Consider the following 17,830-nt stretch of genomic DNA (forward strand, 5'->3'; position numbering starts at 1 on the left):
GATCTAGATACTTCCTTGAAGTTTAATAGGCATTTTAAATTCATATTTTCAAATTATAACTTATCATCCTTCTTGAATTTGTTCTTACATCTCAATAAATGATTGATCATGACTCCTCTCTTTCTCTCAATGCCTACACATTTGATCATACAAAAAATCCTGTTCACTCTGATTTCAAAATACATTCATTTCTTAAGTATTTCTTACCATTCTAGCCTCTGTTGGATCATTTTAACAACCAAGTAATTTTACTGATCCTACCAGATTCTCTACTGGTTTTTTCCCCCCTCCCTGAATATAGCGGCTTAAGTAAATCTCTAAAAATTTAAGTCAGATATTACTCTTTTAATCAAAACCTTCCTTTGGCACTTCATCTCAATGTAAAGTCAAAATCCTTACATTGGACAATGATATACTACAAGACCAGTTACCTTTCTGACCTAAGCTCTTCTTCTGCTCTCCCTTTCCATCTCTGCTCCAGCCAGATTCACCTCCAGATCTTGGGACCTCTACCTACCTCTTCCTGCCTAAAATGTGCCTCTCTCAAATACCCTGTCCTCCCATGCTTCTCTTAGGTTTTTGCTTAAAGGCCACCTTCTGTAATCACTTAATCTAAAACCTCAAGAACAAACAAAACCAGGAAACAAAAGACCCTTGCCTTGCCTTGGCATTCCAGTGCTAGAAACCCCATGTCATGTGCACTAGATCCTTTCTGTGATTCAAGTTCTATAACCACCAAATTAAGACAGAGAAGATTTTTCTTTTATGTTCGCAGCTCTATCCAATACCCAAAATGATGCCTGGGATAGAAGAGACACTCAGTAAAGGACTGATCCTTGTTAATACAATTCCTGATTTAGTTCCTGTCAAGCAGCAAAAGCTTAATCAACTGTTTTCAAAGAAGAGTCTACTCCCTATAGCATCAAAACAAACAAACAAACAAAAAAAATCAATGAGCAAAATTTTACATTCCATAAAACCCATAGTTTGAAAGGGAGATTCTGAGAAATTGCCATTACACTGACAGGACATTGATATTTAAAGGACAAATCTGATCAGTTTGAAATCTTTCCTAAAGATAACCTTTCTGAGGAAAGGGGAAAGATTATTCAAGATCCTATTTTCTTGAGGTTCTCCCATGAATGTTAATAAACAATGTTTTAGATGTTTCTATCACATATATCATTTGTCATAAGTTAATTCATATTTCCATATGGCATTCTGTAATATTTTTGGGCTATAAAATTTGCTAAAAAGCAAAAAATCACATGCAGACATCCCTAGAAAAACTAAAATTCAGAGTAGTTAAAGAGTTGCTGGAGTCCAATTGTTCTTAAAGGTTGTTTAGTACTGGAACTGCTTTTTCAAAAGAAATCTTATGCCAAAGTTCAAAATGTGAAAATAGAATGTTTCAGGATAAAGCTGAGGAGAAAAAATAGAATCCACTTTTAAAATTCCATTCCCTAGGCTAGTCTGCCCAACTGGTAAAACTGCACTGAGATATACACTTAAAATCTGTATAATTTTCTACAGGTATACTAGTTTAATTTTTAGAAAAGCACAAGCATTTTTCAATACCATAAATCTACAGAATTCTTCGTTGTACAGTCTAAAGCTTGGATAAATTTCAGGCCACACACAGTTGGAATTCATTTGAATAACTTCTAAAAATACATGTTAAAATTCTATAATGATATATTATTCATATAGAGTCATGTTTACCTACATCATTAATGACAGCACAGGCAGGTGTTTGTCAACAAAAAATAATCACTGAAAAATAACATCAGCAACGACTATGCCAAATGTAGAGAACATTTATACTATGCTTACTAGGTGATATTTAAACTTTATAAATATTTATATGTATATATTAACTTATTTACTTATCCAAAGAAACTTCTAAGGTAAGTTTAAAATTGTCTCCATTTTATAGGTTAGCAAACTCAGGTACAGAGAATAAAAAACTTGTTTAAGGTCAAACTTCTCGCACACTAGGATTTGACCCCCAGGTGCCTAACTTCAGAGATTACAATCTAAATAACAGCCTCTCCCCCATAGTATGTCTGTTTCATCTAAAATTATGATCACATTTTTATTTATCAACTAAAATTATCAGGGTTATTATAATTATCATTGCCAGTCAATAAAAAATTCCTTAAATTTGGAGGAATAAATGAATTTTAACTGTTTTCCTATTTTCACAAAACCAAGGGTGTTTTACAAGGTTAAAAACAGTAACTGTTTAGAGCCAAACTGTTTCACAATTTAATGACAAATGCTTTCCAGTTACACCTATTAATGTAATTTTCCTTAAAAGTTTCACAATCCCTCCAAGATGATGGTGCTAACTCCACAAAAAGAGTAATGACAGGGACAACTGTAGGGGTTAAACAGTATCCCTCTTAGAGGGACATCCTCCCAGAACCACACAATATGACTCTCTTGGAAATCGGGTCTTTACAGATAGAATTGGTTAAGCATTTTGAGACAAAATCATCCGGTGATATGTTATCCAATAACTGATGCTCATAAGGGGAAGTGACAACACCAGAGACATGGAGAAGGGAGGAGTGAGATGATAAAAGCAGAGAGTGGGGTGATGTGTCTATAATCCAAGAAACACCAAGCATTTGATTTCAAAATTCTTGTCTCCTGAAACTTGAGAGAATGAACTTCTTTATTTAAAGGCACAGAGTTTGTAGTAATTGGTTGTGGTAGCCCTGGAAAACGAATACTGCTAGTAATTCAAGATTTGCAAACTACCTAAATACAACCCAGATTCTGGAGAAGAAGAGGCAATTCTGCCTGCAGCATATGATTAGCTCCACGCCTCTTCCTCCCATAGGTTACATGTCAACCTTGCTACCAAAAAGAGTCTGGAGACTGCCATAAAAGTGCTTGTTCCATCTATTGCTAAGGATTTTTTTTTTTTGGTAAAATACAGATTTATGATGTTAAGCCATCCTTCAGAATGCACTACCCTGAAATCTTCTCTCATCTACCTTGTTTGTAATTTCCCACTTCATGTTGCAACCTGAGGTGCAGTAAATATTGCTTCACAGTGAGCAGCTTAAGAGAGAGCTCCAAGACCTTGGCTGTCACTGGTGATACTGTCCTATTGCTTGATGTTAGCTATGTCTCATAGGTGACACTGACAGAACAGCTTGAGTAGCTACTTCAAATCTGTAGCTGGCCAAAAATCTGCAAACACTGTAAACTGTTAGTTTCTAGAAAAGATTAATGCTGTATTGTTGCCACTTTCAGTCTGTTAACCTCCAAAAAGATATAGAGGTCTTCCTGATGTAGTTTTCTTCTTCATCATCATCTATCAGCCCAAGCAGCAGTAGATTCAGAAAATGTTCCTAGCTCAGTATCTCAAAAAGCAATCTTTAGCTTCAAGTAGCTCCTCCATACCCAGTGTTCTTCAATGTCACTCTACAGAATCCTAAATTCTTCAGTGATTTTTGGTCATGCTCTTTCCATTCCACTCAGCTACTTTCCAAAGTAGTTTTTATTTGCACAATAAAATTATTATGCTCATTCTTGAATTTTAACTTTTGATGCCAACTACATATAGATAATCCTTGGAAATAAACTGGCAGGATTTATATACGTGGCCCCAACCAGTATACCATACCTGTAATACAGTATAAATATACTTCATAAATCCTATTATTACGTGGGGAATGACTCAGTTATATTTTATCATACCTTTTTATACTTAATGTTAACTTAAAATTTAACTTAAAATTCTTACATATTCTATCATTTTATATATACAAAAAGTATATACAAATCCTATAGGCAAAATACATTTTTAAAATAAATTCACTTTTGATTGCACTTGGTTTGTTTTAATAGAAAAAATTATTTTCCAATTCTTGAGCATCTCATTGGCTAGCTACACATAGTCAAATTAGATCATAAGACATAGCATAGGAGTCATAGGCTAGTATTCTGGGCATAGCTTTTTATAGTCTACCTGTAGAATCAATGCTACATAGCTCAGAGACAACAAAAATTTTCATCATTTCCATAGGAGAATGAATAAAGTGAAATAAGGTCTCCCATTTGAAATGTGATAACACATAATTCAGACTGTTACAGGCTTGAATCTGACACTTGCTTATATTGAGATTACATGCACTATACTAGCAAAACAGGGATAAGTAGCAAAGAAATTAGATACACAGAAAAAAAGTGAAAAAGATAAAACTAAGTAAACTCTAGTGTAGATGAATGCATTCTAAAGCAAAATCTAAAATATGTCATAGATAAATCACTAAAATGAAATGTGTATGTTGATGAATACACTTATTCAGAATGCCTTAATATTCCTTACACATGTACTAATTTATATGACATCTATTGAAAAAAAAATTGAGGCACGTTATGGTTCAGATATGAGGTATCCCCCAAAAGCTCATGAGTGAGACATTGGAAGAAAGGTTAGAAGTGGAATGACTAGGTAATGAGAGTCTTAACTTAATCAGTGCATTAATCCCAACAGGGATTAACTGAGAGGTACCTATAGGCAGGTAGGCTGTGGCTTGAGGAGGTGGGTCATTGAGGGCGTGCCTTTAGGGTAAATATTTTGTGTGCTGAGCTTAGTCTTTCTCTCTGCTTTCTCCTGTGAGTGACTGAGTTGCTTTTCTCTGGCACATCCTCCCACCATGATATCCTACTCCACCTTAAGTCCCAAGGAGTGGAGCCAGCTGTCTATGGAATGAGACCTCTGAAACTATGAGCCCCAAAGTAAGCTATCCCTCCTTAAAGTTGTTTGGTCTTTTAGTTACAGCAGTGAAAACTGACAAAACAGCATACTTTGAAGTCATGTGGAAAAGACAGTGCATAGAAGAAACTTTGATATTCCCAATTGATGATTAGTGAACGTACAACACTGCAGATCTACAAGTGCTTCCTCAACTAGTCTAAAAAAGTGTCAACAAATTTTAAAGTACTCTAGTCTGCAGCCAAAGAACTACAAGCAAACAAGAAAAATGTCTTAAGTTATTATTATATAGATTACTTAGGCTGCCATCGCCAGATACAAGAGACTATATGCTTAATGAGTAGAAAGTTATAGTCTCATGGATATGGAGACAAGGTTGAAGGTGTTGATCAATTTGTTTTCATCTGAGGCCTCTCTCCTTGACTTGCAGATATCCTCCTCACTGTTCTCTCACATCATATGTCATCTGTGCAAATATATTCCTAATGGCTGAGAGTCCAAACTTTGCCTTTTTTTTAAAGAAAAAAAAAAAGATTGGATTAAGGCCGATTGAAGTGATTACATTTTAACCAGTGTGCTCCTATCTTCAAATGCGGTAAAATTCTGAGTATTAGGGAACATGCCTTCAACATATGAATTTGTGAATGACACAAGGAAGGAAACTTTTTTTTGCTTTTAACCAACAACACAATAAATGCAACGTTGCCTATGGGTTGGCTTCTATAAAATCTTTAATTATAAATATTTCCACAACCAACATAGTAATCCTGTGACTTAATTTCATTTTTATTATATAAACAGAAATATGTAAACTAAAGCATAGTTTCATCAAACTCTAATACCAAACAACTAATTTGAAACACCAATTGATTTATCTTAATGATGCAGATCATAAGGCCCCAATCTTTGACCTCCATGATATAACGGTTCCAACTATCATGATGTGAGTCATGCTGCATCGAATATAAAATAAAATTGAATTAATAACTAATATTAAATATTCAAAATACATATCAACCTGGATAACAAATTTTACTTGGCATTTTTGGAAGGCTAGAGTAAAGGTTAATAGACATCTTTACTCTCTCTGCTAGTTATAGCAGATGATTTTGAAATTTTCAAACACTATTCAGTTTCCAGGTGGCAGCCACCTGGAAATTAAGTGGTCTAAGCACTCACAGTAGGTGAATAAAGATAAACATTTGTTATTTATTAAAGCATTTATCATAAAATGTTGGAAACACATGAGGCATTGGAAATCAGGACATATATTTCAGCAATTATTTGGGTCAGACCAAAGAATTGCTAGCTAAGAGCATACAAACAGAGTCTTAAAAGCAGAAAGAGGTATATAAAATAAACAGGATGAAAAAGTCAAATATAAGGTATCAAGGAATGCTCCTGAGAGCTCAAAATATAAAAATGGGGTGACAAAAGGTTAGAAATGAATAATTAGCGAATCCACTATGATAACATGCTGAATATTGCTTTTTTTCTAGAAGCTAATTCTATTCTCAGCTGTTCCAAAAGAGTCCTTGTTCTACAGCAACTGTTCTTTTATTGATTTTTAAAAAAAAAATAAATCACAGCGGAATGCAATACAATTCATATTACATGTATGCAGCACAATTTTTTCATATCTCTGGTTGTATTTAAAGCATGTTGACAACAATGTGTGTCTTCATACATGTACTTTGGATAATGATGTCCATCACATCCCACCATCCTTACTAATTCCCTGCCCCCTCTCTTTCCCTCCCACCCCTCTGCCCAATCTAGAATTCATCTATTCCTCCCATGCTCCCCCTCCCTACCCCACTAAGCTAAGAGTCAGCCTCAGAGAAAACATTCAGCATTTATTTTTGGGAGACTGGCTAACTTCACTTAGCATTATCTTCTCTAACGCCATCCCTTTACCTGCAAATGCTAGGATTTTATATTCTTTATTGCTGAGTAAAATTCCATTGTGTGTGTATGCCACATTTTTTTTAATCTATTCATCCACTGAAGTGCATCTAAGGTTGATTCTACAGTTTAGCTACCATGAATTGCGCTGCTAAAAACATTGATGTGGCAGTGGCCCTGTAGTATGCTGTCCTTTGGGTATAGACAGAGGAGAGGGATAGCTGGGTCAAATGGTGGTTCCATTCCTATATTTCCAACGAATCTCCATGCTGCTTTCCATATTAGCTTCACCAATATGCAGTTCCACCAGCAATGTATGAGTGTGCCTTTTCCCCCACATCCTCGCCAACACTTACTGTTGTTTGTCTTCATAATAGCTGTCAATCTGACTAGAGTGAGATGATATCTTAGAGTAGTTTTGATTTGCATTTCTCTAATTGCTTGAGATGAAGAACATTTTTTCATATATTTGGTGATTGATAGTATATCCCCTTCTGAGAAGTGTCTGTTCAGGTCCTTGGCCCATTTGTTGATTGGGTTATTTGGTTTTTTAGTGCTTAGCTTTTTGATTTCTTTATATACCTTAGAGATTAGTGCTCTATCTGATGTGTGAAGGGTATAAATTTGTTCCCAAGATGTAGGCTCTCTGTTCACCTCACAGATTATTTCTTTTGCTGAGAAGAAACTTTTTAGTTTCATTCTATCCCATTTATTAATTCTTGGTTTTAATTCTTGTGCTATAGGAGTCTTATTAAGAAAGTTGGGGCCTAATCCCACATGATGAAGATTAGGGGCTACTTTTTCTTCTTTTAGATGTAGAGTTTCTGGTTTAATTCCCGGGTTCTTGATCCACTTTGCGTTGAGTTTTGTGTATAGTGAGAAATAGGGGTTTAATTTCATTTTGTTTCATATGGATTTCCAGTTTTCCCAGCACCGTTTGTTGAAGAGACTATCTTTTCTCCAATGCATGTTTTTGGCACCTTTGTCTAATATAAGATAATTGTAATTTTGTGGGTTAGTTTCTGTGTCCTCTACTCTGTACCATTGGTCTACCAGTCTGTTTTGATGCCAATACCATGCTGTTTTGTCACTATTGCTCTCTAGTATAGTTTAAGGTCTGGTACAGTGATGCAACCTGCTTTACTTTCCTTGCTAAAGATTGCTTTAGCTATTCTGGGTCTCTTACATTTCCAGATGAACTTCATGATTGCTTTTTCTATTTCTATGAGGAATGCCATTGAGATTTTGATTGGAATTACATTAAATCTGTATAATGCTTTTTGTAGTATGGTCATTTTGATAATATTAGTTCGGCCTATCCAAGATCAAGATAGATCTTTCCATTTTCTAAGGTCTTCTTTGATTTCTTTCTTTAGGGTTCTGTAGTTTTCATTGTATAGATCTTTCACCTCTTTTGTTAAGTTGATTCACAAGTATCAGAAACTTACCAACCAAGAAAAGCCCAGGACTAGATGGATATACAGCCAAGTTCTACAAGACCTTTAAAGAAGAACTAATACCAATACTCTACAATATACTTCAGGAAATAGAGAAAGAGGCAGCACTTCCACACTCATTCTATAAGGCCAAAATCATCCTGATCCCAAAACCAGGCAAAGACACATAAAAGAAAGAAAATTTCAGACCAATATCTCTAATGAACATAGATGCAAAAATTCTCAAAAAAAAAATCCTGGCAAATTGAATACAAAAACATATCAAAAAGATTGTGCACCATGATCAAGTAGGATTCATTCCAGATGTGCAAGGTTGGTTCATCATAAGGAAATCAATAAATATAATTCATCACATCAACAGACTCAAAGAAAAGAATCATATGATCATCTCCATAGATGCAGAAAAAGCATCTGACAAAATACAGCACTCTTTCATGTTCAAAACACTAGAAAAACTAGCGATAACAGGAACATATCTCTACATCGTAAAGGCTATCTATGCTAAGCCTCAGGCCAACATTATTCCAAATGGAGAAAAATTAAAGGCATTCCCTCTAAAAACTGGAACAAGACAGGAATGCCCTCTTCTACCACTTCTATTGAACATAGTTCTTGAAACACTGGCCAGAGCAATTAGATGAATGAAGTTAAAGGGATATGAATAGGAAAAGAAGAACTTAAATTAGCACTATTTGCTGATGATATGATTCTATACCTAGAAGGCCCAAAAAGCTCCAACAGAAAACTTCTAGAACTAGTAAATGAATTCAGCAAAGCAGCAGGATATAAAATCAACACCCATAAATCAAAGGCATTTCTGTATATCAGTGACAAATCCTCTGAGAAGGAAATGAGAAAAACTACCCCATTTACAATAACTTCAACAACAACAAAAAATAAGATACTAGAGAAACTGTCCTTTAATAATGGTGTGAGAATTTCAGTTTAACCAATGAATTTATCCTGAAGTAAAGGGTGGCATACCCATAAATTTAGGTGAGGTTCTTAGTAAGCACCAGAAACAAGCATCAAAAAGAACTTGACATCTTCTTTAAGTTTCTTGATGAAGTAAAAAGCCAAAGAACATTTTACATGCAGTAGCGCCTTTCCATAGATTTCACTTCAGCAGAATCTACCAGGCAGAGTTGAGGTCCTGAAGATTTTACTCAGATGTGACAAATGAGAGAAAGAAAATCAGAAGAAGGGACCAGGAAGGGTTTTCTCAATTATATAAAAGTTGAGAAGACATTAAATGTGTAGGGATCAAGAATCCTGTCTTGTGGTACATTATGATCCTAATGCCTATTTGAGATGCAGATGGAAATGGCAAAAGATGTTGGACACAGAAGAGTGAACCTTAGAAGTAAAGTCTGGGACATAAATTTGTAAGTTATTAACTAATTAATGATGACTTTTAGTCCTGGGGGATTGAAGAGAACACCTCTAGGAAAGTTATGGGTAGAAAAAGAGAGAGAAGGGATCAGTTATTAGGCTAATAACAGCAGCTATATAAAGAGGGAGCAGAGAGCAAGAGGAAGTAAAGGATACGGGAGTAAAAGGTAGGAGTTATTAGGGCCAGACACCTGATGTCAGTGAGGTTGCATTCAGACACAGAAATTACACATTGGACCAACACAAGAAAACAGCACAACTTCATACACAATAACTCCAAGTGCAGACTTGTTAAATGAAGGGCTAAATACATGATTTACAGAGTAGGTTAGTATGGCATTTCTGAAATTCAGAGTTGTCAAGAAAACAATAGACGTATTTTGTGTAGTTATAATACTAAAAGAGGGTTGACCACATTATGCTGTAAACTTTACCTTGGTTTCATTTTAATACAACCTCCTAAAAACAACCAAATTTTTTAAAAAAATAAGATTTGTCATTATCTATTCATTAATAAAATAATGTTTCATTTTAATACCAAAACAGCTTATTGAGAATTGGTCAATAAGACATTTATAGCCAATTAACTTTAATTATTTAGACAAGAAAAATTGTATTCAACACCTAGAAGTTCATGAAAGAAATATTACAATGGTATACAGAAATATAATAATGAACCAAAATATTTTCGCTGAAACACAACAGAAAAACTGTAAGCCATTATCTCTTAGAAAAGAAGTAGTCCTAATAAAGTAGAATTTTGAAAATTGTCATATGGGTAAGCTCCTTAGTTGCAATGAAAGTTACCCCTGCTGATCTAGGAGTACCTAATGACCAGGATTTTTTATGTCTCAAAAACAAAGGTACTTTTTAATTCATGTGCTAGCTCACCAAGGAGACTTCAAGTCTGAAAACTTCCAAATGATGATACATAAGAGCAATGAAGTTCTCCGAAGCAAACACAGATATATCATCTAAAACATTCCATTCACTCCTCTAAAATCACATTCATTAATTGGGTTAGATAATCACAGAAAGAACTCAAGAATCACCTATACTATTTTAAAAAAATTCAGTAATATTTCTTCTATTCAAATATGAAGTTGGCTGCTCCCTGTGAAATATATTAGCAGTATTTGCTAACTCATACACATATGTGTGTCTCCACTGTAATAGATGGAAGATAAAACCCCCAGTCCCAAAATGCCCCACTGAAACACCAAAAAAAAAAAAAAAAACAAAGAAAAAAAATCAAATTACAAATTTACAAAGCTTGCAAGTCCTCATAAATGTTAAAAAATTTTTAAAGTATCCTTTTTAAAGAATTTTAAGTACAATCAAATGAGACAAGGTAAATATTTCAAGAACTTAATTTAAAGTAAAAATTCCTAAAAAAAACGAATTTCACAATAAAAACAATGCATCTAAAGAATGTTCCAGCTCCCTGCTCAGTTTTAGAACAAATATGAAAAATGATAACCAGAAATGTAAACTGTCACTACCCAAAAGCACTTGCCTGATTCTTATGAAAACATTAACATTAATTAACACTATTACCTACTCAACCATCTTTTTCTCAAAAGAAATCTCTATATTTCAAGGAACTTTCTGCCACTACTGCTATCTGCTAGACTTGCTATTTACAAAATTTAATGTCCACCAACACTACTCACTTTCAATTTTGTTTTCATCCCATTTGCTTATATATTCCAAAATGTCTAAGGTCTCACTTTAAAAAAGTCAATTTCACTGACTTAATGAACCAACCAGTTAAAAGCTAGATTTAATAACCACTAAGTTTTTCCCACTCAGTTCTATTCCTTTTTACCCTGACATATATTAACAGAATATAATTTGTATAATTTCTCTTCTTAAATTCCAAAACAGAAAAAAAAAAAAATATATATATATATATATATACACACACACACACACACACACACATTATATGGATAATCACTATGCATGTGTACATATATGGTATACATGTAATATTTCATACATGTATACATATATGCATTTATATATACAGAGAGAGACATTTTCTTATTTCATAAACATTTTAATATAAGACAGGTAAAAAGCAAATAATTCAGTATCATGTAACATTACTATAAAAGTGAAAAATAAAGTAAGAAGCTTATTACTGGTCTTAAAAATCTATGCTAATTATTTCCAATAGGCTGTATGAAATATGTCCTTCAAGAAATATGTATCATGGGATAAAGTTACACAGAACATCAAAGCCAATCAAATATCTCTTTGCAGATAAAGTACTATAAGCATCATTTTACAGAAAAATTTGAAAGAGGTAGAGAATGATAAAAGCACTTAAGAAGGAATATTCATTTGAATGTAGAAGAAAATAAAAGACCCTTCTTTAAGGTCATAAATTCCAACATTAAGAAGAAAGCAGGGGCTGAGACTATAGCTCAGTGGTAGATCATTTGTGAACATATGGAAGACCATGGGTCCTATCCCTAGAGTACAATGAAAATAAAAAGAAAAGAAAGTAGGAGAAAACAGAGATTTTTTTTAATGACATTATTAGTAACAAGTGGTCAAAATCAAAAGAATACAGATACTCCTCATTCTATATCTCGTCTCCCAGAATGTATACACAAATTGATTGTTTCAAACCAATTAAAGCTGTTTGCATAAAACCAATGTGAAATATAAATGAAAACTGGGTATTTAAGTTGGTAATAAAATTTTTAACTTAAATCATAATATAACCAAGAAATAACAATGGATTCTATCCTTTCTGACCCTTAGTAGGAACTAGAACCAGGTTAGAAATTAGGGCATTAGAAAGGGTTGAATTGAGACTCTGGCAGTCTGGTGTCTTCATGGAATGAGATCTCCACTTTAAATAGATCTTGATCTTGTGGAAAGGGAGACACTGATGGCTACATCTGGGGTCAAATATATAACAGTCATTCGGTGGTCAATGGGTCACATGGAATCAAAGGAGACACAGTAAGGAGACCAAGCAGCAGAGGGTAAGTCTAGCATGCATCCATAAAATTTAAGGCACAAGACAATGTGTTCATAAATATAAAGTTTCATTACCAAATATATTAAACTAACAGCTCCAATCATGACAAGTCCTAAAGTAAATATCCTATAGTTTTCTATTTTTAAAATGTGACACTGAACATAAAATGTTTTTGACAAAATGAGAACTATATACAAATAAAAAGCATTATATTCCTTTAGAACTAAAGACCAGAGCAATAACGTATTTTTTTTCCAAAGTACAAACCTTTACTAGCTTTGTCTAAATGTCCCAAATCGTCCACAAAATTCAGGATATCAGGGTACTTTTCTTCACATATTTCTACCAGGAAATGAAGTAATGTTGTTTTCTGGTCTGATGATTTTGTGTCCTTTAGCTAAAGAAAATTAGAGGGAGACAAAACTTTGTCAGAAGTATTTTGATAATCTACCTACTCAAATAATGTTTATACTGTATTTGGTAGATAAGAAATAAGCTGTAAAATTAATTAATTCCATTTTTGACAAACAAATATTTCAATGCTTGAAAAGGTACTTTTTACTTGCTTGGTCAAAATTATTGATATTTGTTGTAAATGAGAAATAACTTTAATTCAACCTAGGATGCAACATTTTCTGAGAAAAAAAAAATTAATGGTCACGTGTCTAGAAAAGCAGATAAACCTGAAAGTCTATGTAATACCAGTACCTAAAATTACTAAATGATAAATGGGGCATTCATCCATTTATTATTTGACACATATTCAGAAGCAAGAAGCTGTTTATTTTTTTAAACCATTTGCCCTGATATGACAAATAGTTTAGTAAAAGCAATTACAAAGTAGTTTTAGGGCAACACAACATGTGAACTGAATGAACCTCTGAAGGATGGGGTTAGGAGAGGGAAGAAGAAAATTCAGAAGTGCATATTTCAGAGAGAATAGCATTTGAAAAGGGCTTGGTATGGTTTGTACTTGGTTTGTCCCTCGTGGGAGGTAGAATATTAAAGAGATGGGGGTCTCATGAGAGGTCCTTAGAGATTAAAAGATTTCTTAAGCAACTAGTTGGTAGTTCTCACAAAAGCATTGCTATGAAAGCCTGAGCCCAGTCAGTCTCTCTCTTTCCAGGTGATGTGAACACTTGTTCCCACATGTGCTCCTGCCCTTGCCATGCACCACACTGGATGTGGCTGAGAGAGTCCTCACCAGAATAGCCTAGATAGGCACCATGCCCCTAACCCCAGACTGTGAGCTAAAAACCCTCTTAAGAGTTAAATAGCTCAGATATTTTGATACAGTGTTGTTACACTGACTAAACCAAAGCCATAGATGAGGAGGAATATGGCACATCTGAAGAGGCTGAGTGACTTCAAAAAAAAAGTGTGTATATGTCAGTGAAGGCAAGTAGGAATAGCGGGAAGACACAAATCAACTTTCTATCCCTCAAGAGTGACAGTGTCCTTATTAAGAATACATGAGTAGACCTTGGAGAAATGGACTGGTGTTGGAGCACCAATTTGTGAGCTCTCAGTTAGCTGATCAGATGAACCCCAATGGGTATATAGGATTAAAAAAATATATAGGGTTGAGGAGAAGACCAGGGTTGACCAATCCTAATCTTAAGTGGTCATGGACTGTAATCAGAAATGAGAAGTGGTGAAGCTAACATCTGAGCAGTAAGCAGGAGTTACTTTGGGTTTCCTTTGGTAAGTGCCAGTAGGGAGTGATGGGCCTAGAGCAGTATGAACACAGGGCTAATAGATAACCCTAGCACCATAGCAAGAAAGAACGGTTGCTGGCACTTTAAAAACAGAACACATAAGTCATTATTTGATACCTCGTTTAAAAGAAATGTAGATTTCACAATATCCAGTTAAGTGTTTAAAAAGAGTACTGCCAAATATATATAAATATATATCATTACTAGCTAGATAACTAGCATGCGAAGATGATCCTAGTAATGCTAAACATACCCTTAACGAGTTAATAGCCTTGGGGAAGTTACTGGACTTTAGTTTGCATGCAGGTAAAAATAACAGAATAATATAATAACACAGAAGGTAACTCTAAATTCACTTTCCATTCCAAAACTATTAAATGCACATTATAGTAATCTGGGTATATATAAGAATAGTGAAATAACAAAACAAAACAATGAGAATAAAAATGAAAAACCTAGTTCTTAAAGTTACTTTTGCATGCTTGGGTCAGTTCTAATTTTTCTATATATTTCAGTTTTTACATATAAACCTGAGAATGTTAATCTAAGTTGTGACTTTTTTACAACTCTAGCTTTTCATTCATACTACCATTTTAAGGCCACATAAAAGCAGCAAACTTTCATAAATATAATAGAGCTAGCATAAAATCTGTCTTCTGTTAAAAAAAAAAAAAAGCACGCTAAAACTAAAGCTCCTTTTCTGCTTTGTATCAGAGATTACCTCAAGGACACTGTTCCTTCCTTCTGTAGACTCTCAACCACCTATTTTTACCCCATCTCATGAAAGGACAGTCCACTCCCCATCTCAAGAAAGGGGTAACAAGGTAAGTGACCTATGTGGAATAATAAATAAGACAAATGCTATCTCCCTCTGTAATTTGTAGAGCCTGAAAGTTTTCCAAAAAGATTTGTGATATAGCTAAATAGCCAGGAACTCCTAGGATTCATATATTGAGATATCTCTATGATGAAACAACAACAAATGGATAAATCTCAATCTTTATTTATGAGAAATAATAATTGAAAATTAGAATTCTGAAACACCATATACTTTGCAATATCTACCAATTTAATAAATGTGAAGTACTTCCAGTCAAACACAGATTCAACATATTCAGAGATGCTATAAAACTAGCACTAATTTAGGGAGGGGGCTCATTTATCACAGGCTGTCATATTGAAATTGCCCACTAATTAGTAGGACACAGATTGGTAACATTATAATATTAGAAAGTATACTTACTGAATAGGAAATAGAAGAATACTTCTCCCATAATTTCTAAATCTGTATTTATTAATTGTGAAATTAAAAAAAAACATTCAAACTTCCAAACATATTTGACACTAAACATAATAAAACATCTCAGATGAGAAGCATTTTGTTGATAATTCATAGTGTCTCATTTTTAAACTATCCTGCAGCTCTAAATCCCAGGGCAAAGATTTTTTATTCATCTTCTAGCATTCTCAGGAAAAAGTTCACAATGCTACCAGAGTACTCTTCCTGCCTCAATTATTCTTCTCTTTCTCCCTCCCCCATAATCTCTTCTAAAAATTAATAAACATAAAGAAAGTTTTCCAAAAGCATGAAAGCACAAAAACATGCACAAAATGTATTAGCAACAACTTCATCTATTTCGTCCATACTTTTTTTTCCACTGTTTTGGTAGACATTAACAAGTAAAGAAGACATGATCTATTTACACTAATCAGTCATGCCATGATAAGGTACTAATCTAGAATAATTAAAACTTGAGAGATAGTGCTAACCATGTTGAAATGAAGAACAACTTAAATACATTTTGTAATAATAGTTATTTGAAAGAAAAATGAAACAAATATTTATTTGTTTTGAAAATTTGTTCAGGTTAAAAAAATGCTTTATCCAAATTTTAACAGACATTGCTTGTCAGGATTCCTTTTGTGTTACTATCAAGAGATTTATCTGACTGATGAGTAATCTTCAATGTTAAATAGAATTTATTATTCATACGTTATTTTTTTAAGATACATTTAATGTGGCATAAATGTCAAATAAACCAAAAGATGGATGGAGTTTCTCCAGCCACTCTGTTCATTCTGGACAAAATAATGTTAAAAGCAGATTCTGTAATAAATCATGGCCTACTTGTCAGTCTGGAGTAAAACTCCCTTATAGCTACAAAGCAAGGGTCTAGAATATACTCATAGTATTCACCACAAATTTGGATGACGTATAAAAAAGATTCCATTATTTCAGTCATACGAAGAAAACTTTTAAATGAAAACTAAGTAGCTTCTTAGTGATCTTTATAATCTAAAAATTATCACCCACTACTCTTTGAACAATGAAATGGTTCTTTAAGAATACTATCAAGTTAGCAATTCTCTGTACTATATTCCCATAATCTAAGCATCATGACAGCATTGTCACTTTAGACTTGGTAGACTTGGGTGAACACCAGAAACAGGACAAAATTCTGAGAATCTTGTAATGGGCCCATGATTTCCTAGAAGACCTCAACCTATTATATTAACATTGAGCATGACAGCAGGAGTTCTTATTTGTTTGGCATTTGGTATGAGACAGGGACTAACCAAATAATATAGCACATGTTCAGTGCTTAAAACACACAACATCTCTATAAGGAAGCAACTACTACTACATTATTTAGATACAGGAACAGATTTAGAGAAATCAGGTTGTTTACCCAAGATTACACACCTACTACCTGGTAGAAGAAAATATGAATCCATGTTCATGTGAAGACAAAACTGATAACCTCCGCAGAATACACTTCTTTTAACAAAAATCTTTATTTAATCTAGCTTTTTACTACTACCACAAAGAAACAAAATTCCCAAAACTACAGTATGCTAAAATAGTAGTAAAATCAAAAGAGAGTATCAATACAATTTAAAGTGTTAATGCCCACTAAAACCTTTAAATTCAAGCCTGGATAGCCTCTACAAGCAGAGGCCAAGAGTACAAAATTCTTTCTACTGTTTTACCTACCATATGACAAAAATGATATCTGAATCACATCCTTCAAACAACTAGCATTTATGTATTTCTAACAGATTACTGATAACAAAAGATTATATCAAAATGTTTGGACTAAGAGAGATCTATAAAGTTTAACCTTCAATGAACTTACACAAATTTATTTTAATATCATATTAAATCATATCATTGCAGAATCAAGTGGATTGTGTATACATGAAACAGCATCTCTGAAAATAAATTCAAGGTATCCACATGAAAACTATTGTGTGAAGATGTACTGACAAACAGTATGTTACAATTGCTCAGATGAGAAGCTCAAAAAGTCAATTTACTGGTATAACTGACCACCACTATAGAACAGATGTTTTCTTTTGTTGGTAGGTGTGTGTGTAGAAGAAAAACAATCACTATAGTGATAAGAGTTTTCAAAAAGACTGGGTTATCCCTCCAATACAAGTGGCAGTAAAAATTTGAAACTGAAACAAGATGCTTATGCCACTCTCATAACCATTACTAGCTATAATAAAACTTTCATAATGATTTTAAAGATATAAATCAAATTGATAATAAGTAGTAGATAATACTAATATTACACAACTCAGGGCATTCATACATAAAAATTATAGTAATTGCTTAATT

The 17,830-nt window shown here is 33.7% G+C and overlaps 1 protein-coding gene across 4 annotated transcripts in view; it reads right to left on the bottom strand.

Annotated features, from left to right (window-relative positions):
• Positions 1 to 17,830, bottom strand: part of Diaph3 (diaphanous related formin 3) — a 460,724-nt gene that overhangs the window by 181,605 nt on the left and 261,289 nt on the right. For all 4 annotated transcript variants that reach the window (XM_077792732.1, XM_077792731.1, XM_077792729.1 and 1 more), the window contains one exon: positions 12,755 to 12,884. In XM_077792732.1, coding sequence (XP_077648858.1) covers positions 12,755 to 12,884 — 130 coding nt within the window. The remainder of the gene's footprint in view (positions 1 to 12,754; positions 12,885 to 17,830) is intronic.

The sequence above is a fragment of the Urocitellus parryii genome, chromosome 2 (genome assembly GCF_045843805.1).
Source record: "Urocitellus parryii isolate mUroPar1 chromosome 2, mUroPar1.hap1, whole genome shotgun sequence".
NCBI classification, from domain to species: Eukaryota; Metazoa; Chordata; class Mammalia; order Rodentia; family Sciuridae; genus Urocitellus; species Urocitellus parryii.